Source organism: Amblyomma americanum, chromosome 9 (genome assembly GCF_052857255.1).
Source record: "Amblyomma americanum isolate KBUSLIRL-KWMA chromosome 9, ASM5285725v1, whole genome shotgun sequence".
Taxonomy (NCBI): domain Eukaryota; kingdom Metazoa; phylum Arthropoda; class Arachnida; order Ixodida; family Ixodidae; genus Amblyomma; species Amblyomma americanum.
The window spans coordinates 117,898,202-117,923,506 of NC_135505.1; the positions used below are offsets into that span (position 1 = coordinate 117,898,202).

General features: G+C 44.2%; 1 protein-coding gene across 3 annotated transcripts in view; it reads left to right on the top strand.

The window, feature by feature from the left end:
- Nucleotides 1–25,010, top strand: part of LOC144104178 (glutamate [NMDA] receptor subunit 1-like) — a 119,653-nt gene extending 94,643 nt beyond the window's left edge. The window contains exons 11-21 of one of the 3 annotated variants that reach the window (XR_013308447.1): nt 1,198–1,322; nt 2,576–2,740; nt 4,214–4,448; nt 5,415–5,563; nt 5,913–6,070; nt 6,831–7,003; nt 8,493–8,600; nt 9,596–9,741; nt 14,471–14,589; nt 16,359–21,439; nt 21,605–25,010. Coding sequence is in view for 2 of the 3 variants with exons in the window: in XM_077637038.1 (XP_077493164.1) it covers nt 1,198–1,322; nt 2,576–2,740; nt 4,214–4,448; nt 5,415–5,563; nt 5,913–6,070; nt 6,831–7,003; nt 8,493–8,600; nt 9,596–9,741; nt 11,999–12,352 (1,613 nt within the window). In the remaining variant the exon portion in view is untranslated. Of the gene's footprint in view, nt 1–1,197; nt 1,323–2,575; nt 2,741–4,213; nt 4,449–5,414; nt 5,564–5,912; nt 6,071–6,830; nt 7,004–8,492; nt 8,601–9,595; nt 9,742–11,998; nt 13,002–14,470; nt 14,590–16,358; nt 21,440–21,604 lie in introns of those variants that run through there. The other 2 variants (XM_077637039.1, XM_077637038.1) reach the window with 2 other exon arrangements.
- The last annotated feature ends 295 nt before the right edge of the window (nt 25,011–25,305 follow it).

Consider the following 25,305-nt stretch of genomic DNA (forward strand, 5'->3'; position numbering starts at 1 on the left):
GCCAGCTTTTTCTCTAGTTATATTAAGAAATTATATGGTTAGGACGACAGTAAAAGGCTTCCGAAAGAAACTATTTATATGGCCAACTTGCGCCTTACGATAACAGAAGGCCTGCTCGGCGGTTGTCGAAGAACAAAATCATCGCCGCTCTCTGCCGAGCTCAATTTAAAGCTGACGAAGGAGTTTCAACATAAGGCGCTTTAAATCACATAAGAACAAGTTCAGCGCGGATACAAACGTTTTCAACTTTAATCTCGTCGCATCTCTCGTCACAAACAAAAGCCCCGTGCCGGTAGTTTTCAGCGTGAACTAAAAAACATTACAAGGTTTTGCGGCAATAAGTTGTCGACAACAAACTTCCCTATATTTCGCCTTGTGCTGCGACGAAGTGAAAATGATAACTGCACTGTTCCCTTCCCTCTCATTTCCGCTCCTGGCCTTGTTGTAGTTCACTTCCTGTCCTACCTACATGACATGAAGGCAGATGGCGCATTGCAGAGAGTGGCATTGCCGGGCACACACAGCCGTCTAGGCCTAAGCCTACCGGAGTAACATTCACATTGGTCACGGTGTTCACGTGGGAGCTATCGGGCACCACGTACAAAGGCGAGTGAGACGCTCTTCTACACAAAAGAAAAAGCCTGTTATGTTGTCACTGTAAAATAGGAAAGATAACGAGTGGTTTCCAGAGGTTTAGCGGAATGGAGCAGATCAACAAACGTTCCTACTTAGTGGTTATGCCAGCCAAAGGCGGAAATCAAGTGGTGAAGTGTAGTGTGTCGATTTTGTGACCCAGTGGTTGTTATCCTGTAGCCTGTTACAGCATTGCCTATTTAAGACTTGCGCGGACATCGCGTTGTTCGCAAGAAATGACGTCATTTTCACGTGGCCATCGTTTGTGGCGCAATGTCTCACATGACTCGGTTTCATCGATCACATTGATTGTTTAATTTTATTTCATTAATTAAACGTCCTAAACATGACCATGACCTCCTCATCCAACATGGCTCCCACCACGGATGTATTAATTATCAGTGAGCCCTGTAATACAATAAATCTCTTAAACATGACCTACACCTCACTGCAACATGGCGTCCTTCATGGCTGACGCTAAAATTTGTTCCACTTTAAGAGACAACCCCTTCATATTTCTTCTTGTCGCCAATATAACGGAGTTTCAAATATTTCACTTTGCAGGAATTACCTACCCCTTCTGCTGCGAGGGATATTGCATGGACCTCCTGAGGACCCTATCCGAAAGGCTTAATTTTACGTACACATTGTACCAAGTCCAGGACGGGCAGTACGGAACATTTGACTTTGTAAGTATACACTCCATCATTTTCTCCATCATTCTTTCTCAGGAATGATTGGTGATCAACGTGGACTCAGAAATGTGTTGTAACCAACGAAATGCAATGTCATGCTCTGACTGTTCCAAGAAGGGTGACTTAAACACGTCATGAAGCAGCATTGCCCAAAGCTGCCCCCCCCCCTCCATCTTAGCGCCGCACAGGCAACAAGTTCCCTAACATCTCTGAGAAGAAACAAATGTTACCTTAGCGTGGAACAAGTAAAAAAATATATTGCTGCAAAAAAAAAACAAATACGCCAAGAACTGCACCCACGATTTCTCAAAAACATTCTTGTGCTGTCTTTCAAGGGCATTTTTCAGACACCTTGTTGGGTTATCTTTCATGAGTGCAGCCATTTTCATGCTCATTTTACCTGTAAGAGGTTACCTGTTGTTGGTTTTTTTTTTCATGGGATGAATTGCATTTCCTTTCCAAAAACCTAGTAACCTTGAAAGTTTGCATTGTTTCTACTTATATATTACGCTAGCCTTGTTTTGATGTCAAACTTCTGCCATGCAGAGGCCAATAAAAAGAAAAAAAAAGAAGGTTCTTCGAGAGTGCGTTGGGGCTCTCCAAGACCTGGTGCATAAATCAAGGATGCAGTTTTTTTTTCTGCATGCACTGTTGTTTATTAGGCAGACTTATTTTTATACTAACTCCGTTGAGAATACGTATCCATTTGCACGTTTTACATTGAACGTTTCACAGGTTTCTTTGAAATACTACCATTTTGACAGCGTCCAGTGTTGGCAAAGATTTATTTAATGACTTGCCTATCCTTCGTTTGTATTATTGATCTAGTCAACTTCAGGAAGGCCTCCCATGTGGACATCACTGCAAACCGCGGGTTTTACCCTTTATGGTGCTTCCATACATACTCACCTCATGTTCATGACCTCTAACGGAGTGCGAATCTAGAATCTTGTGCGTACAGGGTTTTAACTTGCGGAGATAGTTGCGGAAAATGTCTGCGCGAATGTTTCCGCACTGAGGAAATTAGGTAAAAGGAAGACATTAATGCAATTTAGCGAAATATTTGCAAAACATTGGTTGGTAGAGTCCATCCTTTGGGTTCCTTCTTTTTATGAACACTGGTTCAGCGCATGCTCTCAAACAGATTTCGCCAAATGGATTCGTTTCCCACAGTGTAGATAGTGAAGCGTGATTCAAATCTTGGTAGTTTGAATAATATCCTTTTGCTCTTTTTTCTGGTAAAACAGGTAAATGGATCGACTTACAAACGTTGGTCAGGCATGGTTGGTGACTTAGTGCGTGGCGTCGCTGACATGATCATCGCGCCACTTACCATCACTCCGGAGAGATCTATGGAGATCGATTTTACCAAACCATTCAAATACCAAGGCATCACCATCCTGGCTAAGAAGGTGAGCTCTGCTGCCTGAAGTTCCATTTTCCTTTGTTCCGGCGTGTAATGCCTCACTGTCCCAACAATTTCTTTATTTTTTTCCTTTGTAAGTGTGATCACCACCCTGTGAAGACATGGCGATTCACAACACTCATTTTCTTTTCTCGCCGCACATTACTAGCGTTAGTTTACATTGGTCACTCGTACTATCAGTAACAAAAGTCTTCAGTACATGCGGAAACTGATCGAAGCGTGCAGATGGCTTGGTTGCCGGCGATCACCTCGTTATACTGCCACATATTAGAACACGCAAATCCGAGTTCTGCCTTCACTAGTGTGACCTCTAGCCGCTAGCTAATATTAGTTAAGGGATTTCAATGCTGCTCAAGCGTTCTGGAGGCTTTTCTTTCCGATGAAACATCATTAAATATGTTACTTATTGTCATTATCATGGTAAGGCTTTCGAGTATGTGGAAATTCATGCTCTTACCCTCCTTTGAACCTAAGAATAGCTATTTGAATGGTGTCTAGGAGGGAGTGTGTCACGAATAATTTTTCCTCGCTACTAGCGCTTAACGTGGTATTGGTATGAACGCGGGAGCCTGTAGCGCGGTCGTTCGATCTCGGTCAACATTTGCTGTGAAGGATTTTGAGTTAGATAGCTCTAGATTAAAATACCTATTCAAGGTTCAGGGCATCTCACTTAAACTAGCATCAATTTATCCCCAATCACATGAAATTGAAGTCATTTCACATTTGCTGTTCCGAAAGTAGCCCGGTCGCTGGAAATTGTTATTTTACAACACCGCTAAAAATACTTTTGTCTCATATACTGAGGGTTTCCTTGTAAAGCATTAGAAAATATGCCTGCTGGTGTAAAAGAATTATAAACGCTGGCTGTATTTCAACTTGCTCATTTTGTGGACAGTACGCAGTGCGAGAGACGTTGTCCAAGGCACGTTCCACCGCGCCTTGACCGTCAGCGGACACGTTGTCTGCACTGAGTTTGTGGCTTTATTGAAGCGAAAAGCTTCAATAGGCTAGGTAAAGCAGTTGTTGCGTAGGCTGGAGAATGCCCTTTGAACGACCTTCAGCCTAAGCACGTTAGTCTTGTATGGCCATATGTGGTACAGTTATGGTGTCGAACCCTCGAGTCCTGACCTTGACCTATGATCTTTAATTGACCTTTCACCTTTGACATTAGTTGACCTTTGACATTTTACATTGGGTAACCTTTGGGTTGACCTTTGACCTTAGGAACATCCGATGGAGTAACGTGAAGCCACGTGATGACATTCGATGGGGGTGCTCTAAGACCATGTGATACCACGTCATGGCCACGTTTTCATGTGGGTATATATAGAACGGCTGTCGCGAGCGTGTAGCGGTGCTGTCATGGACGAGGCTCAGACGCTCGTCCTTGCTTTCCGCTGAATTTCAGGGTTAGCCCAGTTAAGCCACTGCCATTTTTTTTTTCTCGGTGCTACCACAGCAAGACAAGAGTTCGACGCTGGCGTCATTTCTTCAGCCCTTCCAAAAGACGCTGTGGATACTTGTAATGGTGTCCGTTCACGTGGTGGCGCTGGCACTCTACCTGTTGGACAGGTTCAGCCCCTTCGGTCGCTACAAGCTACCGAACAGCGATGCGACAGAGGAAGACGCGCTCAACCTTTCGAGCGCCATCTGGTTTGCGTGGGGCGTCCTGCTCAACAGCGGCATTGCTGAAGGTTGGTGTTGTGCGTGGTTAGTTTAGACCCCGATCGGCTAAGGGGCACTTAAAACAATGCTAACGAAAAAGTATGCTAAGCAAATGGGCACAGCTGTGACTGCTTAATCTATTAGTCGCAGATAATCATGCTTCGTCTCACTTATTTGTTGCTGTCGACTCTTTCCAGGATGTTCGACATTCTAATTGCGACCGTTTAACAAAGGCATTTTTTTTGCGGACTGAGCTTTAGCCTGATAGCTTTGTCCAGGTTTGAAAATAACATTCTGGCAATGCACTTAGTCTTTAAGCGCATGCAATACACTTTCCTTCTTGACTTCATTTAATTAACTGTTTTTTGATAGTTTCTACTTCCTCATTTCGCAACACTGTGGATTTCACAGAACAATCTTCATTCGTTTTTTTTTGCTCACAGATATGTGCATATTCGGACGTCGTTATGCACTGATTGAATGGTATACGTTGTTCAGGACCTGCATCTTGTGCTGTGTTGTTAGAATATTGCAACTCCTCTGAAGATCTTTGATTGTATAAGGCAAAAGTTGTATGTGTATGGACAGTTCGGAGAATGCGCTTTTCCCGCATAGTACGATCAGTACGGGCACTGTCATGTAGACAAACTAAGCACACCCGAGCAGCAGCGCTAATCAGCCCAATCATGCATATATATTGGCAAATGCTGGTCCTACAAAAGACCAGAGTTGCTAATGGGCCCAATATTGGATATATTCGCAAATGGTGGTCATACAAAGGACCAGACTGAAACCATCCATTTCTAATATTAGGCCGATTATCTGTGTTGCTTGGGTACGAGATGCAGTTCACCGTATGGCCTAATGCTTCCCGACGATAACTCATCTGTGTTATTATCACTACGCCAGATTAAACTAATGCAGCGCGCCCATTTCTGAACAAAACGTTATAAGACGACATGAAATATCCACGGTGTCTTTTTTCCTCCCTTCAGGCACGCCAAGAAGCTTCAGCGGCCGCGTCCTAGGCATGGTTTGGGCAGGATTTGCCATGATTGTGGTCGCCTCTTACACTGCCAACCTGGCAGCTTTCCTCGTCTTAGAAAAGCCCGAGTCTTCGCTTTCCGGCATCAACGACCCGAGGGTAAGCGCTTTTTTCTCATTAAATTTTCATAGCACCAGCACTTCAATGTACCTGTTAGACTCAGCCAGTTGGATAATAAGGCTATAAGTCAGAATAATCACGCCAAGAAGAACATTTCAGGCACTTATTAACAGCAATGGCATCTGTGCGGACACTAGCACACTAGCGTCGTGTATCGAGACGTTCATTCTGATATACGAAACCGCAAGAAAACAATTATCTTCACTGTTTTCTCAGTTTAATTCGTGAACTTCGTAACTTACCTCAGCTCAATACTAATACTGCGCTCAATACTGCTCTGCTCTCTTACTGCGTTTTAATTAATTTATTTGGTGCACTCGTCTTTCAGCTGCGGAACCCGTCGGAGAACTTTACCTACGCCACCGTCAAAGGCAGCGCCGTGGACATGTACTTCCGGCGACAGGTGGAGTTGTCGAACATGTACAGGATAATGGAGGGCAAGAACTACGAGACCGTGGAAGAAGGCATTGAGGCCCTGAAGAACAAGTTAGTCTCATGGCAATTACATAACGCGCTCGACACGAATTAAGAGTATTTACTTTGTACAAATAAAGAATGCCATTGCGACAAACGCCAAGAAGGACTATGCTGAGTAAAGGACAGATATGAGAAACAATCGCGCTCACAACAGTTGTGACTGGGATATTAACGAAGAAAAAAATGGAGCCTTGCACGGTTGTGAAACAAATGGCGTGTTGTTTGCCGCCACCGTCCCGCTCGCTAGGTGCATATTTATGTTGCTTTTAATCGTCAGTTATCAGGTGATATGATTAGAGAGTACTCGTAGTGGAGAGCCGAATCAGCGTTAAGTACGCCGCGAGCGTGAACTGATGAAATCTGAGCCGTCTTCACATTAGACAGGCGTGGTGAGTCATGACGCGGAAACCACATAACAGGTTTCTAACATTTACTTTTCTCTTGCAATTTTTGCCTTCAATTGACACCTTGGTCCCTAGGAGCCAGACATGCCTGAAATCAGTAGTAGCAAATGACTATTGGCAGGACATGTAATGTGAATAGCAGATAATCGATGGTCATCTAGGGCGTCGGAGCAGATTCCAAGATAAGGCAAACGTATCACGGGCTGCTGGAGGTCAGGATGGCAGATCACACTACGACATGACGGTAGCCACTGGCCCTGGACAGGGTTATGGTCCTCGCCCTGCAGTATGCGTAGTTGGGCTACTACTGCTGCTACTGATGGTGATGATGATGATCGCAAGAAACCCTTGTCTCCCATGTGCAGCCAATTGGATGCTTTCATCTGGGACTCTTCCCGGCTGGAATTCGAGGCGGCCCAACACTGCGACCTGGTCACGGCCGGCGAGCAGTTCGGCCGCTCGGGGTACGGCATCGGCCTGCAGCGAAACTCCTTCTGGGTGGACAAGGTCACACTCACGCTGCTAGAGATGCACGAGAGTGAGTGGCGCCACGTGCAGTTTCCTCCTCTTTACAGCGCAAGCTGTTAACGCCACACACCCCCATAGACCTCGTCGTTGTCGTTCTCAAGAAATGACGTCATCACATAGGAAGGTCACATTATTTACTGTCATTGGTCACATGCCCGGCGGCTCACTTGACCCGTTTAAATGAGTTGGTCGCACTAGTGGTTCAGGTGATCAGGTAATCTATTGTCATGCGACTGATTGCCAATTGACTGATTATTTGACACTGAACATCTTACTATCTGCTGATGTGGCCCATTGTTCGTTATATCACACACCTTATGCGGCCATGACCCCTCACACATAAATGACCATCATGACCCATTACACAGCATGACCCCCTCCGTAGCTGATGCTGAAGCTTGGGCCATATTACATAAAGAGAGAGAGAGAAAACTTTATTGGGAATATATATGGAGGAAGTATGAGAGGGCCCTGAAGGGACCCTCCCTTACAAACACTAGGTGGGCTCCTCGTTACAGGGGCCCTCCAGGGCTGCTCGGGCTCGGACGACCAGGGCCTCTTGGCTCGTTAGGTCGGAGCAGTTGAGCAGGGTTGCCTCCCAGTCCTCCGTGGTGGGGTTGGGTTTGGGGTCTAGGTTCGGGGTTGACTGGCATGCCCACACCATGTGGTAGATATCCGAGGACTTCTCCTCACAGTGTGGGCATTTTCCCGTGCAAGCGGGATCAAAGAATTTCAGAACTGCCGGGCACAGCAGAGTTTTGGTGAAGAGACGGAGGAGAATGTGTTCCTCCGTCTTAGTGAGGTCCTTGCATGGCTTGGGAAAGATTGAATGTTCAGATTGGTAAAGTTGTGTTATTTCCTTAAAGGTAAAGACTGCTTCAACTTTCTTCTTAGAACATCTGAACACCATTTTCCTCGCATAAATGAAAGAATAGCCTGCAACTAAAACTGCATTGAAATTCTTGGGTTATTATTCCTATAGTTGAACAGTGTAGACAAGACATGGCAAATGCCCAAGTAGCGACGCAACGAGTTTCTGAGGCATACACGCAGCTGTGTAAAGCGAAGAACACAGGGGCATGGTGCTACGTCCAGAAGCATGGAAATTTTTAATTATAATATTGAAAAGTTGCAGTGACGCTTGCATTGGCATTCCCGTTTTTTTATCCTAGAATTCAACTTTCCTTGCCTCTATCAACTTGAAGTACGCGAATGTATCAGCATCTCCTTGTCTTCACGACTGTACTGATTCCTTTCTTCGTCGCTTAACTGATGTTTAATCTGCGCAAAAAAAATAATAATAAATAGGTAATTGTCAGTGCGCCCTGTGTATGCTTAAGCCTAAATTTTGGCATGTTTGCAGAAGTTTAGCCCTCCTTTGTAGAACAGCTTCCTTTTTTCTCAGTCGTATGAAAGAACGTTGGATTTATCGGAGTGAATGCCTGGCAGGCAGAAAGCAAGCGAATTCTGATTCAACCACACTAATCCTTGCATCACAGGCGGCTGCATGGAACAGCTTGACAGCAAATGGATAATCCGCGACGGCGAAAAATGCGAAACCAGGAATGAACGCACTCCGGCAACGCTGGGACTCACCAACATGGCGGGTGTGTATGTCTTTTGAATACTGAACGATCTTGAGTTGCACGTGATAAGGTTTAGTTGGCACCGCAACTTCAGCCCTATACTTTCGTTATTGCGGCTCCCATATCACCGCTTACAGTGACTGTTTTTCTAATATCTTCAGGGCTTCGGCGCTTCGTATGCTTAGTAGAATACGAGCACCATATAGTGCGCCGTCAATTCAATATGACGCCGGCTGGAAGGCACCCGAACTAATGCTTATACTGATGCGATGTGTGCAGTTTCTGAACATGCGGCACAAAGCACGACTGGAGTTAAACCCCGTGATTGACGACAAAGCTCGGCTGAGTTTGAAATGCAGATTCTTGTCACGCAAAACAGAGGCAGTAACCTAACGTTTAGCCGACTCTAGGTTAGCTGATTCATGTTAGAGTAGAAAAGTTGCCGCTGTAGACGCAGCTCCACTGTGAAAAAATTTAGGGTTAGGCACTCGCGACATATTCCCCTCAGCCCCAGTTTATACAGACCAGCGGAATCAATGACATTCCGATGGTTTTACCAAAAAAAATGCAGGCATGAGTCAGACAGCAAGGAATCCAAAGGGTTACTTGCGAGTTATACATTAATTCTTGTGTCTTTGAGCATTCATTAAAAAAGTCTTCAGGATCTTTTCTCTGATCTTTGTAAGCATGGCTATCTGCTCGTACTTCATGCTTATCGTTAATTCTGCTTCAATTCGCATGCCGTGAATAATGACGAGGCAGCTGTTGTGAAGAATGGAATGCTGCAGCAACTGTAGAACCCAACGTGTAACCCTCATTGCGCCCTGAGGTAAAGGACGAGTAGGGTAAAAGGGTAGGAAGGAGAAGTGTTGAAAGCGTACCCATCACGCAGCACACAGGCAGTGAGGGGATGTATCCAATACACACGTGTTCCGGTCTGTGGCGTAGACGCATGGTATAGAAAGGTTGCACTATCGCAGAGACTAATCCAGAGGGCGCTGTCTTCGTTCCCGCAGGCGTGTTCATCCTGGTGGGCGCCGGCATCGTGGGTGGTATAGGGCTCATTGTGATAGAGATCGTGTACAAGAAGCACCAAACACGCAAGCAACGGAGGCTCGAACTCGCCAGGCACGCCGCCGATAAATGGCGCGGAGCTGTTGAGGTGAGTCTCTCAATGCACGGTGGTATATGGCAATGGCAGCTGCTTGTTTTTCTCAGAGTGCCAGTGTTCTTGAGTTCTTTTAGAAACGCCAGATGTCTCTATGAACATTGAAATCCCAATTACAGGCTGACTAAATGGCTCAATTGCAGCATGATTTAAGGGGGTGAGTAATAAGCGTTTAATGTCATTAAGAGTGCAGCCATCGCGTTGGCTAAGTGGTAATGACAGTCTGCTGCTGATCCGAAAAACGCGGGCTCGATCCCGGCCGCGGCGGTCGAGTTTCGATGGAGGCGAAATTCTAGATTCCCGTGTACTGTGCGATGTCAGTGCACGTTAGAGAACCCCAGGGGGTCGAAATTATCCGGAGCCCTTCACTACGGCGTCCTTCATAGCCTGAGTCGCTTTGGGACGTTAAATCCCTTTAAACCAAGCCAACCATTAAGAGTGCAGAGGTCGGCTAAAGGAATGCGTCTCGAGCTTCCTGTTCCACACAATGGAAGGGAAATGGAGAAGTGCACAAAGAGGCAGAGAGTAAAGATCGGAGATGAACGTGGCATGATGCAACTGGTTGCCTGAGTTGTACAATGCATGATGTGCACATTGATATGCACACTAGCTAGCACACGTCAGGAGAACACAATGTCAACTACAAGTCTCCAGAACCCGTGTAAAAAGAAAAAATTCTTAAAAGATTTTGCGTGGCTTGAAGTAGAAAGAAGTAACGCTATGTAATGATGAAATGAAGAAAGGAGGTGCCTATGTTTGTTTTGAAAGCTGCAAAGGTACGCAAAAGCCAGCGGTGTAGACTAGCATAATCTAATCAAGAATTGGGAGGGAGTTATCTGAACACTCATGTGAGACAAACTACTAGAGCACCCATTCTTTTTTTATTCAGTGAATCGCAGGAGATTTGAAGCTGTTAGCAACAGTGGTAACTAAACATGCTTGTGCGCTATTAGAAAAATCCTGGTAACACTTAGCTGTAAAGTAAACGCACCAAACTCGCATAAATGCCAGCGCACATCGAAAGCATGGTTCACAACTTCACAATTATTCGCACATGCCTGCTTACCTTTGTTTAAAGCATGATGAGAAGGCGTAACAAGAAGGGTGCATTCTTACTGGCGTTTGGCAGAAAACAGAAGTTATGCACTTTCAATACTAGCATTTACGCTACCATACTTGTCCTTGCTTCTTCCATATTTGTGCACTTATTACTCAGCGTTGGTAGGCATCAGCGCAAAGCCGCTGGGTACTACAGGCTTCTGTGTTACTAGCGGAAAGTTCTTATTCCACATATATAGTCTGTGTATTATATTGCCATCCAAAGCTGCCTTTGTGCCAAAGCGCTGACTCGCTTTTACCACATCACATCACTTTTACCACATCACTCAATTTTACGACAATGACAGCCCTGGGAAACCTAGTTTACTAATGCGAAAGTTGCAAATTTGCAGTTGTGTTTGAGTGAATGAGTTTCGGCATCTGGGAAATGCCATGAGAACAAGGACAACCAAGACGGCAGAGGCGACATCTTCATAGGCGCACCACCGCTATCAGTCAGCAGGCAAAAAATCACGTTTATCAGATGCGGTCACAGGCAAATGAACAGAACACATTGGCATTCACATGCACATCCAAGATATCTTCTCCCAATACTGTGAGAGTACCTCAATCTGGTGCAGTCGAACCAGGAAGCGCTGCTGATCACCTGCTTGATGCCAATAAAGAAGTCCATGCCTATCAGATGCCTATTCAATGAGCGTTGTTTCGTAGCCCAGAATACGATCAACTCGAAGCCTGCATCAGGCATATTAAGGCTAGTAAGGTGGCTCAAGAAAAAGTTCTTTATGGTCAGTTTTTATTTCGAACCAAATTGTCTACATTAACGGGGCGCACCTATTGTTGTCAGAGCATGGGTCTAATGAGAAAAGCCCGAAAGCAATTTGCAGACTTTGTTTCAAAGTGGCAGTCACTACATGGACAACCAAAACGTAGTAAGGCCGACTTCGTTGTGCAAGCTGGTGGTGTTGCATCAGCACTAAACATACTATAGTATAGGGTCTTACACTGCAGTGAGCTCATTCGTGAATGTAGAACTGCAGTACGACATGCTGTGGGTTAAAAGTGATCGCTGGCTTTTTGAATTTTTTTTTCGTTCTGGAAATGTGATTCCTGTTTCTTTTCGTTTTTTGTTTCTTCTTTTTCTTTCTCCTGCTTTCACCTCAAACACTCTACGGGGCTTCGTATGCAAAAGAGGTGGGATGACTGGGACCCCGAAACACATTACGATCTCAGCCCAAGGCCCAAACGCCAAGCCGAAAACGAAAAACCTGTCGAGCACCAGCCATTGTCACACATGTGGAAGAACCTCGACGTGCTCACAGCAGCTCGTACTAGGACCGTTGGGACCAACACGGAGCCGTTGTTCCTGGACATTCCGCAAGGCAATGCCAGACGACGACGAAGGAGGCGACAGGCTAAGGAACGAAGTTCTAGCAAAGACAGCAGCCTAGATTCTAGTCGGAACACAGATTCTAGCGACAGTGGTGATAACGCCGTACGCAGACGTTTATCAGCAGCGAAGCCCAACCATAACCCCTTACCTTGAGTCTCGTGGAAGGTGGTGCCCTTTGGAACCAAACTGGAGTGATGAGTCGGGCATAAAAGTAGCGAAAGTTTCGCTTTAGAATGTCTGAAGCATGAAGTAGCAAATCTGGAAAACATACGGAAAACTAACGCCACATATTTTGATTCTAGCGCCATCGTATGACCAGCCCTCTCAAAATATCATCCTCTGTTTGCTTCTGATTGCCAGGAGCGGAGTTAGTGCGTATGAGCACTATTGAAAGTACTGAACTTTCAGACTACGTTTCAAATAAATATATTATCTGGGAGATAACACTGCGTACTTAACATTTAGTTGTGCTCTGTGGGTAGCCCTTATGAAGAAATGATATTATAAGTTTGCTTCTTCTTACAAATAAATTTCATTATCTTTCTGAAGATTGCATTGTGGGGCATGGAACAATTTGATTTCATAACGCGTGTTCACTTTTGTTCGCATATTTTGTTGATTTCAGAATGAAATTAAACCCCTTTCTCTCACTATTTGATGTGTTCTTGCATCTACATTCTGCTATGTTCTGTTTGCCATCCTTTCTCCTTGTCAGTCTTCTTTTGATGTTGTTCTCGTCACGTAATTTATGTTTATGTTGTAATTCGTTTTGTAGGCATTTTTATTAAATTTCTTTGCTCCCACTATTTGTATCATGCTTTTTTCCTTCGATGGCCTAGAAAAAGCAGAACACACTGTAAACACTAGCTTCACCTTTTCGAACCGAAACCATCAGTCTAGAATGTTTATCGAAAAGCAAAACACGAAATTTTCTGTTGCCACAACAGATTTTCCTGTCGTACTTTGAGACTTCACAACAGAAATTCTTCTAGTAGCAACATGATTTTCTGTAGTACTAAGAAACATCCTGTCGTAATGACAGAGACAGTTCTGTCGCAACAATAGACAACTTCGCAATACTGCAGAAAAATCTGTTGTAACGGCAGGATGACAAAGGTTCCTGTTGTATCTTGGGATCGGCTACGTCGTATTTTTCGACTGGGACTCCCGTGGAAATAGACTCTACATGTGGAACGGGCACAAATTTGCCGGCATGTACAAGTTTTCAAGAAGTTTCTTCTTGAAAAACATTATTCAACGAACTCACGCTGCTACCTTTGTGAAGGTACTGTTTCAACTGTTTTGTAGTCTGCGGTGTGGGCGTCGGTAGTTTGGCAGTACGAAGACATAAAAACGAAAGTGCATAGGCCTGTCGACTGGCACCAAACAGTCTATGATCACTGCTTCGAGCTGATAACAAAATAATCAAAAGGTGAGAGAAAAACAAGTGCTCGCCTAAGCGGTGACCACGGATGCGGCAAAGTCCAGAGACCCCTGCGTTTCTTCCATTGAGCTCTCGCTCCTACTTAAGAACTGGTGGACAACTGTCAAGTTAGCGTCATCTGTAATAAATGTCTTCACATTTCACTCTTTGTTTGGACCTAATGACAATAGCACTCACATTTGCGAAGGAGCTTTTGGTGTGCACTCGTATGAGGTAAGATGTCGGCAGACGTCAAGAATCGTGCAACATATTAAACGTTTTTGGCCGGCATAGCATCTAGCTTTGTATTTTGGGCATCATGCCTGTAAGAGCTAAAGGACCCTAACCACCTTGAAATGTCTGCGATCATATTTAGTGTGCCTAGTTTAAATCTGGAGCTGCATGAAATAAGGTCTGCGTTATTGTTAACAAAAAAACTTCAATCGTCTGTTACGGGATTTAACCATCATACCTTGTAGTCACCTCCAGATGCTGTGGTAACGTACCATGCCACCAGTTTTCGTTTCTTATTGGTGATTCAGGTGAGTTTCGAAATTAAAGCCATATGTTGCCATGTCGATTCTGCTGGGGGCGCTGCAATCGCACGCTGCAGTGGCTAGGTTTTCTATTCAGTGTATCGAAAATGCGACCATGCAATCGGCACAACCGTCCCTTGCCCTCTGACCTTAGAAGGTGGCCAGCTAGTGACAGCAAGAAACATATGATCACCACCATAGTGAATTTTATGCTTATTGCTCTAACTTTTGCTTCTCTGCTTCCCGATTTAGTGTTTTAGAGCTCCGGAACACGTCCTAACAGGTGATTCCCACACGCCCTTTCGCCATTAGATGAGACAGCGATTTGGCACATCCCGGGCGGCCACACGCCACATACGACAGAGGGTGTGACGGGTGGACCGCGAATCACTGCTCAATCATTGCTTCTCTATCTCCTAACGTGTTCCCCGGTAAGCCTCCCCATTCTTGGTGTAGAGGTAGAGTTCTGCGTAGCCCCATAGGCTTAGGCCGGTAGAGGGTCCGTAGCTTGGGGTCTAGGAAGGCCGGGTTCTTTATTCTTTTTGTTTTCATTTTATTCCGTTCATTTCTGACGGTTGCCTGTCGCTCCCTCTGCTCGTGTTACTTGTTCATTGACCTAGATTTTCGTTTCATCCTTGGCTGCGGAATGCGTATGGCACTTCGATTACACTGATTTTTTTCTTTCACAACGAAACTTACTTTCGAAGCAAGTGAATATCAGAAAGCCTTGCATATGCTGGTCTGCATCATGTATAATCCACACTGGGCCATCCATGCCACATAGCGAAAACCCAGAATTTTTTTTCATACAAAAGAAGCATTGAGTAGGTAAGCATCTTGATTAAAGCATGCATTTACGAGATTGCTAATGCTCCTAGCCAATTTTAGCAGGAACATAGATGGTACAGCACACTGCTGGATGAATGCACTGCTTTTAGTAAGCAGCAGTGTGTAAAGCCACAGCCAACTCTGGGTCTGGTTATATGTATATATATATATATATATATATATATATATATATATATATATATATATATATATATATATATATATATATATATATATATATATATATATATATATATATATATTATATAATTTGTAAACTTATTCTCATCACCATTACTGAATAAATGTAAGAGTTTAAGCTCTCTATAACGTATGAAGGACACTCCTGGAAATCAGTTTGGTGCTCTAAATACCCTTGAGTTCTCATCGAAGTCAATTTTAATTGTTTGGGCAACTGGACTGCACACAAAGGTGAGTAATACCATTTGTACTGGAGAAGTTAAGAGAAGAGGGCGAGGTCAGTAGGGCTGCTACACTGTGCTACACAGCCCGCAAAATATTACGCTAAGAAGGAAATCCTGAATACCTAGTTAGCTCTACGCAGAATATGCGTGTCATTTCATGCGCTGAGCTGCGCATTAAATCGGATTTAAATGTTTGGCAAGAAGAACCTCGCCTGGTTAATAAATGCACTACGAATAGAGTGGATAAAATTCACTTCCTTGAGTTTTTAGATACATTTAAGCATACCATGAAGTGACTGTGAGTCCGAACAGTTCATCTGGGCTATCTGGAAGGCCGAACAAGCATGAACCTTATTGCGGTCACATCACTATTTCTAATATTTCAGGGGTATAGTTCAATCCGAAGTAGTGCGCCCTGAAAGGGCCTTAACCCAACCAGTTTGCCAATCACGAAAAAGTTAATGGAAACAAGGGCGTTTTCAGACCAATGTCATGCAGAAATAATTGTCCCAAATACGAATGGAATCTGCAATACTTGCCACTTTCAGTTTCCTTCGACTTAAGTTTTCTCCGCTTTCCTTCCCCTTTGGGAGCAAGGCCCCAATTGCCAAGGCCAAAGCCACCCTGTGCAGTTGTCCATGGTAACCCGGCTCCCACCTAACTCTTGGCTGAAGGCTACACAGAATGCTTGCACGAACGGTGACCATTCCTGACCCCCTCACCGTCATTGTGACTACAGTATTACGCCAGACGTAGAGCCTTCCCTCGCCCTCCATTTGTGACCGCTATGCAGTACGCGGGAAAGTAACTCGGGCGTTATGTTCACGCTGGCGTAGTCCACTGATGAGATAAACGCCACAACTCTCAAAGCCTCTTCATCATTTCAATGGATACTGGAGTGGCCCTGCCGGCCCCGTCCCCGCATCCCCTCACCCACCCATGCGCAGAAGCGCCGTACGCTCCGGTCAACCATGCCACTCCAGAGTCGACGCGTGAAGGCGAACGGCCGGGAGCCCTTTACCACCGAGCGGGGCCTGCTGGGAATGCTCGAATCGCCAGCGAGCTCAGCCGGCCGCCAATACCACCACCACCACCACTTGGGTTCGTCGGCGGGAGCAGGACAGCACCCGCCATCGTCCTACTACTTACCGCCGCCACCCCCGCCGCCGCCGGCGTCATCCCCGGCCGCTTTGCGCATGCGCACGGCGGGGCATGTCCGGTACCTGCTCAGGGGCGACTCAGAGTCGTACGACATCACCGTCTAGATTTATTTCTTTTTTACCAAAAACGAATACGAAGAGCAACAGCAGTGTTGTCGACTACGATGGAACTTTCCCTGTTTTTTTTTTCTGCGTGCACTACAGACAAGGGCTATACAAGGCAAAAATGACGACGCATATTACGTATAATGCAGCCAGCTTTTGCGCCAAGCAATTTACTAAAATGTATGTGCAAACGCACGTGCGTCGGCCTTTATATTGCATTCGGCTATACCTTGCCGCACAGGGGGTAAGTACACATGCAAGAAATGTCGTAGCATTTGGCAAGAAAATTAACCAAGACCCCATTACCGTGTCAATAGCAAGAACGCATATGACACCAGCAAAAACAATAAGTGGCTAAGAAAGACCAAACCGAACGGCTGGTTGAAATGGAGTAATCAGCGAGTAGAAAATAGAAATAAGCCGCATGATCAAAACAAGAACCAGCACAGAGAAATGCCTCATCCCATAAAACACAGTAGTAAAAAGACACTTTTAGAGATTTTACAGCATGATATTCGGTACCGGTGTTATGCGGTTATATTAACAATCTTCAGCTTGTTGCGTCATCTGTGGATCTCTGGGTGACATAAAAATTGATTACTTTCGGAAAACGGAACCAAGCATGGAACATTTAGAAGACAATGGAAGGGACAAACGATGAAATGTAGATAGAAGTGAAATATATTCAACAAATAACAGGCTTCCTATAAAGTAAACAGTACTTGTGGCATTAAATATAAATGAAACTTGCCTCCTTCGTCTGCGCTTGCCAAATAGCCATATATTCGATTTCTTTTGACGCAGAAACATTCACTGTTGTTCATAGAGGACGATGTTACATTATTGCCTCGTCTTCAGCGCATGAAAGAAACAACGGAATTGCTTCATGGTGAGTCCAATAACGGAAATGCTTCATGGTGAGTTTTCAATAACGAAATTTCTTTCACTTCGAACCGAACCGAAAGGAGCTAGAAACCGAATTTACTGAAACTGAAACCTCGAACGAACCCAGCTGAGCTATGCTGAAGCAATAGCTGAGACGAGTTTTAATACTGAATCCTTTAAGGAGCCTAGCTGAGCTCATTTGAAGTAAGCTGTTTTGAAAGGTAAAAAAAGAAAATAGGAAAGTCGTTACCAACTAATCGCATCTCACGAACATTTCTGTTTGAAGCTGGAAGTATCTTTAAGAAATAAATGATTTAAAAACTATGTGACATGCACCTGTAAGTGTTCAGGGCACGGTTAGGTGTTAACTTTAAAACAGGTTGCGAAGTTTCAATGTCTCTGAACACATTTTAACTTCAAACTAAGTGATAATGTTTCAGTGACTCCGAACACATCTCAGCTACTGTTAGCACAAAAAAATTAAAAACTCGAATTGTTTATTGCATGTACGTCTTTTGCTGCAGCTTAGCATGGGACTCGTGAAACGTTATCGCAGGTAATGCGCACATATAAGGGACATTCCGGACTCTGCTGTGACCGAGATTACGAAGATGCGTAACATTCCAACGTGTAGCCATTCCAGGAACGAAGCTCAAGAACCTTATCTCGTTTATTCCTTCGCAAACGAAACAACGGCTTTCTTTCGGCACAAGTCGTTTCGCTCGCTTCGTACCCGCTGCTTTCGCTTTACGACTAGCGCATCTTCCTCGCTGCTGCATACTAAACACGGGACTCTGTAAAGACGGGTGAACTACCATCTTTTCCTACCGAAAAACAACTTTTATAGTGCTCAAAGAGAACACAAAATCTCTAACTCCTTAGTGCATAGGGCTTGCACAGGGGCTTGCACAGGCACACTACGGTGGTCCCTCCTCATGCTGTTCCGCAAGAGATTGCTGCCTTTATCGCCGACGCTCTGCGTGCTCCTAAAGTAGTAAAGAGTCAATAAGATCTCAGGGTCCTCTATAGTCTATAGACGCTTTGCTCTTGCCTTCAGAGCCCGAGATCCGTGAGTCGCGCGGCTCAAAATGTGCCGCTGTTAACTTGCATCGCGTACTGCGCGTAGGAGCAAACTCAACAAAGTGTTGTTTTTTTCCTCGAAGCATATAGCGCTACAGAGGCAAATCTATATAGGCGTACAGTATGATCATCCTATCGGACATCGCCTTCTTGGCACAGTGTCGAGTTTTGACGGCGTATACTTAGAGTCTTCGTTTCTTTTCCTATAGCCGTAGGGTTTTCTCTCGTCACTTTGTATAGTGTGGCGTCGATTATTCCGCCGCGTCCTTAGAGCTACACCGCATTGAAATGTAACAGCCCACTCCCTTCCTACAGTGATCTGCCCCTAGCACAAGCCATGCCACGTATTCTGCAAGTATACCATTCGCTTCTCGTCGTTTAGTTAGCCTTTTCTTTGTACAAATAAGCTATCACACACCAATGCTATAAGCTCGAAATGATAAGGGGTGACAGTTGCGTCCTGATATTATACGTCAACTTCATTAACAGATGTTACTATATGCGAGGTAACTAGCCACATCCTAAGTGGGAGAAATGCCTTTCTTCGTATCATGTATAAGAGCAATCCGCAGATATAGTCAATTTCCTTTTTCACTCGGGGCGAGACAAACTCGAAGTCAAGACAACGAAAGCAACGTCCTCTTTTTCATGAATTACACAGGCTGGTGTTTACCTTAAAACTAAGTTAGAATGCCCCAATTAGAACAGGCTCTTTATCCAATAAACAAAACATGTTTAGCATTGTAAACAACTGAAAAGATTGCACGCAAAAAAATGTCTAAAAGTTTATTGTGAACGTCTTATCCCTAGGCCATCTTCGAACACATGCCAAATCAGTAGAAACATTGAAACGTATTGTCTAGCATGCCTCAGTAGCAATTTAAAAAACTAATGTACACTTCATTATCATGCTTACTGCGCAACTAGCAGCTTGTACTAGTCGCCTGTCAGGCAGCGCCTACTGCTTTGCTTCATCCAATCATTAATCTAAACAGTGGCAAATTTTCAGTGAGATTTCACTGAGCATATCTGTCCTTACTCTGTGTTTCATATTTTGTGACGTGGCGTTTGTCTTTGTGCCAAAAAAATATTGTTTTGAATGGTAGTGCCAATGCAAGTCAGTGTTGAACACAAAGAGAAAAAAAAGGCTCAAAATCGATGTTTTTGCATGACCGAACACCCTCCGTCTTTCCCATGTTACCCCAAACTTGTCTGTAAAACTTCAGCCAATGGGAGACGCAGCGTCTTGCACTCTTTCACGAGACTGCTTGCGGTCTCTGTCACGGGCGCAGCAATGATTTAGCGTGCTTTTGATTTTAGAAGTGTAAAATCAAAGCAGCGTCTTGTTATCTATTCCTGCTGTTTAATTTGTGTAATCAAAGTATCATACTGGAGCATGTTTTCTGCCTCTTAGTATCAACATACATTTTTTTCTTTCAAAAGATCTTTCTATCCTAATTACCAAGTGCTAGGTTCTCATAGATTTAGTAGACTATTAAAAAAAACGCTCGTCTTTCGTGCAAGTCAAGGCTGTCAGAAATGTTGCAGGAATTTCCAATTTCTGGTGGTCTTTACTGTACCATGCATATTCTATAAATGATTTAAATCATTCAGCAAACTTGATTGGAACATTCATCTAAGATGTAGATGTACGGTATGTGCATATACACTGTGCGCAAAATGCAAACATGATTTTACATCGTTTAAGAGAAAGCCGCTATATAATATTGCGCGTTTAACTTCCACGTGCCTGTTAAAGCGAGAAAAGCAGGGCAGGCTACGGTAAAGCAATTCGGTGCTTTGCACCCTTTCCACTTGATGGAAGCCTTGTGCAATGCATCCTTCTAGCGAAGCATCCCAAAAACTTTTTCATAATCTAGTTTGGAAGACACTAGTAACACCTTTTAAAGTGTCTCGTTTGTCCGGCACTAAAAGTTCCGTTGGATCCGAAAGACTTGTTGGAATAGATTGTGTAACTTTGAATGCCAGTAAGTTTGTTTCGAAAATTTCAAATTGAGAAAAACAAAATATCGCTAATCTTAGAAGCTAATTTTGGGAACATCGCTAATGTTTTGTGCATGATCATTGTTTGAACATTCTTCCTTCTTTTAACTTAACTAGTGTGCAGAAACGCTGCTGCGCCCGTGCCTGGTTTGGCCGCTGTGTCTTCATTGCCACGGAGCACCATCATCTAATTAAAATGACATTGCTTGTTCAAAACAAGCTCTTACGAAGAATGTGAGCTTACGCTATTGTTTCAAGGATTATACGTCTGTCAATCATGCCGTCACTCTGCTGGGTCGCTTGCTGTTCGCCGCTATAGTTCTTACCCGGGGTCACGGAATAGGTCAGGGCACACTTCTTGTCAATTAGTGGCAAGACAACCTTTGTGGTTTCTTGTTTTCCTGAAAAGAATAGTGGAAAACAATAGCAACTATAGTCTTCTCTCGTTACGCGTCTGCAACCTGTTCACACCTACGTTGCAAAGCCAACGAGAAACGCCAAAAAAGGATGCAATCGAAGTAATATTGTACTTGTGAGCATTCTTGCTTGTATCCGCCTTGTTTACTGAAGATTCGCAGACCAATGAATCAGCAATTTTATCTATGGCACACTTTGAAAGCGCGTTCTTGATACTTGTCATGGCTAGCCCAACGTGTCTGTGGACACTCAACACGCGGATTTCTGCCCATGTGATTCGATTTTGTTCATCGGGTTTCTCATACATAGTGTCCCGCAAAACAAGAAAACCAAAAGCTTAAGCCGCCTTTAACCATGGTAGCGCATCAGTTCAATGTGCCAAAAAAGTATGCGGAGTACTTAAACCTTGAGAAGTTGTACATTTACACTCGGCCTGGGCGCGTGCATGTGGACTTGTGTGCAGCCAATGTGCATAGCTGCGCCATCTGCCGGTGGCTCTCGTTTGCTGTGTTTTGACTATCTTGTTCGGGGCTGGCCACTAGGACTGCGTCAGGAGGTACCCGGCAGATGAAGTTCTTACGCGCCTTGGTCACAGCTGGTACGTTTCAGATACGTTTGTCCGCATCAACATGCAGCACTTCCCGAGAGGAAGTACTTTCTAATCACATGACATGTTTCCCGTGGTTCGCAAGCTACTTTGGCCGACGGGCATACCTTCTCGCGCATTCATCAACTAACAAATTAAATGCACAGCCAAGACGAAAAAAATCCCTTCTGACGAAGTGTCCACCCCCGCCCTATTCCGTCGATGTTCGGGACTTTGCTGAATCTTTCAAGTGCTTTGTACGCCGTATGATAGAGCGTTATCTCACCGCTTAGGCGGCGCCGGCGGGCGCACTTTGTGAGCTTTTCGCTCTATGGCCGCCGTCGCCGCCACACGTGCTGTAGTCTGCGTAGATTTGCATACGAAACGTTCACGAGAGTGCACAGACTGTTAATAGTTTTTATAGGACGTTGTGCGTAGGTGCCACGCATTTTCTCGCTTGTAACGCTGTATTTTGCTACGTAGCTGCTACTACACGGCGGGAAACCGGCCCACAACGAAGGCATTTCTTTCTTCTCGGGAGTAGTAGAGAAGAGATGTAGCTTATGACTCGAGCAATGCAGCGATCAAAACGTCTCGGACGCAGCTGCTTAGATAGCGGCTTGCGTCGAGGCGCAAGTAGTGTAGTTTGTCACCGTTATAAACTCGTCCTTAGAGTCTTGTACACTGCTGTCCTTCCTTGTTTAACGGAATATGCGCAGTATGCTGAGCGGTAAGTGTACGCCATTGCGGGGGTGTTACTAAAATTTGACTTGCGGAGGTTGAAATGTTTCCTGCGCAAATTAACGTTGCAAGGGAACGAATGTGTTTGCTATTTCAGTGTGCTTTCTACTCGGTTTATTTGCCACACTGCACTTGCCGCATATAAATCTGACATGTTGCATGACCATGAATATATAAGGTGTCTCCACGCATTCAGCTATTCAGTGTTAGAATCCATAACAAAACAAGGTCTTGCGTACAAATTCTGTTCGCGTAATGATTGATACAGTTCTTTTAACTGGCTAGGCAGGTGTGCAAGAAGAAGTAGTTTCATTCATGGAAGGAAAAGAATGTGTTTGCTATTTCATTGTTTTTTCTACTCAGTTTATTTGCCACAGTGCACTTCCCGCATATAATTTTGACCTGTGCATGGCCATTAATATATAAGGTGTCTCCATGCATTCAGCTATTCAGTATTAGAATCTATATCAAACCAAGGTGCTGCGTGCAAATTCTGTTCGCATAATGATAGATACAGTTCTTTTAACTGGCTAGCCAGATGTGCACGAAGTAATTTTCATTTGACGCCAATTATTGCACACCGGCACAGTTGGGTTGCAGTGGTATACCCCTCGCAATAGTTGCTTGCTTACTTTCTCAAAACTGAAAGGTGCCAATGTCTATCATCAAGAACACTGAATTAACGCGTGACAGTACAGCAGTCATAAAATGAAGCTTCGGAAATAGTTTTGAGAAATTGTAGTCTATCACACTAGAGACAATGTGCAGTGGGGATGACAAACATGACACCAGGACCTGCGCAAAGTTTCCGCTTTAGGCGACGCAATCATTGCCCCGAAATGTTTAAAGAAATTTTTCTCTCAATGCTAGATGAGCACCCTTTTTTCGGTAAAGAACAGAAAAGTGGTAAATGTTTAAGTCTTTTTGCACTCTCGAAGAGAATGCACTGGAATAAAATGATACTTTGTACAGGCTGAGGTTGTTGGTAGCTACTAGTGGGATCAGCTTTGCAATTAATCTGCTGGCAGTTGCTCCGAAATAACGACACTCTGATATTAATTAAAATCGGCAATTTATGGCACAGATCAGTGAACTGGTTTCCGGACTTGCAGCAGCAGCAATAGTCATTTTGCTTTTTTGGTCTTTTCCTCAGTATGAAATTATGAGAGACGTGTCTTCTCAGATTTCAGAAGGCTTGCTGTTACAGGCGACGTATTTTAGGGCAAGTTTTACGTACTTATCATCTGAGAACCGACCCATATTTTGTAAGCTGTGAGACCTATGCATATTCCGTGGTCCATTCCATTTGAATAATGTTAGCAGCCTGCTGCAGGAAGCAGCATTCTTTCTGGGTCCACTCTGTTTCGTAACTCTACGTGCGTCTATAGGTGCGCTTCGAGCCTCTATCTCGTCTGCGTAAACACATCGCGCGACGTAAACATGACAACGGGAAAGATAAGGACAAGCATGCTGGTAAGAGCGCTGGGCTCGTGTACGTACACAAACGAGCCACATTTCCATAATGATCTTCGAAGCAAAGAGCTTGTTATCACGCATTGTTCTCCAGAAATATGAAGGAGAATTATTATCTACCGCCAAGCAATGTGCGTTGAAAGGATGGGAAGAAAAAATAAACCCCGGTTGCCCACATGATTTGTGCGTGATGATACTTCGAGAAGTTTCTTGCAAAAACGAGACAAAATAAAGATGTAAGAAATCTGTGCAGGTTTGGGATTCAGTCAGCCCTAAAGAAAAATATCTGAGAGATTATGAAAAGGCGAAGTCTAAGGAGCATGTATGCAATTTTTAACAAAAACCCCGAGATTCCTTGCGGTTTATGGCTGACACAACGTAAAAGAACAATTTTAATTGTTTGGAGGTATGCGTAGCTATCTCTAGCAGCACAGGGCATCGGCCCAACATTTCAAATGTGTTGGCAAACGCTGGTTCTTTGTAGGACCGGTATTTGCCAACACATTTCGAAAATTGGGCTGATTATCTGTAATTTTTGTGATATGTTGTTTATGATACATACTAAGGGAGGGTAATGTAAATGGGTACTTCTGTATGAAATATTTTCTACCTCCGCACAAGTGACCCTTCAGAAATATGCTGGTCTAAATCTGCACTCTATGCCACGTTGGGAGATATACCAATACTAAAAATATTAATGTTTAAGTTCTGTTTTCTTTTTTGTTAAGGCAAGCTTCCGTTCAGCATACTGCGCAGAGCCCTTGTTAACTTTGTCACTACTCTCCTAATACTTAGAACCACTTGATCACCTTTTCAAGAATCTACGTGTTTTCTCTGTGTGTCTGTCCATTTTATGTGCTCGTGCCACATGCACGAAACTCAAGAATTGCAAAAATGTGCGAATGTGCCAAATGAAGAGGAATAAGTCGAATGTCTTGAGGGCGCTGCTGGTTTGTATGAAGTTGAACGCGGCGTGAGCAGTGACGTTCTCGTGCACTCACGTGTTTTTTGGGGTTTTCCGAGACTTGTCTGTTGGCGACGTTGCTGACGCACCGTGGAATGTCGGTGCTGTTATGTTGTGGCCGGGTCTTTTCTGTTGAGCTCCTCGACTCTGTTAGCAATGAAATAAACAGCACTGTCTTGTTGGACATGGCGTGTCTCTTCCATTTCTCTGCTTGCGCTATGCAAACACAGGTGGAAAACACAACAGAAAAATTTCTGTCATCACAGTGGGTTTTCTGTAATGTTTGTGAACAAGAACCTATAACAGAAATTTCTTTAGTAAAAACTAAATATTGTGCAGTTACTACAAAATGTATCAAATACCTTTTTGTCCTCAATGAGTACAAAATAACTACAGAGAATACTACAAAAAGAATACAGTACCACAGGAAAATACTAAAAACAGAATCATCTCTCGTTACGACTAAACTACAAAATATT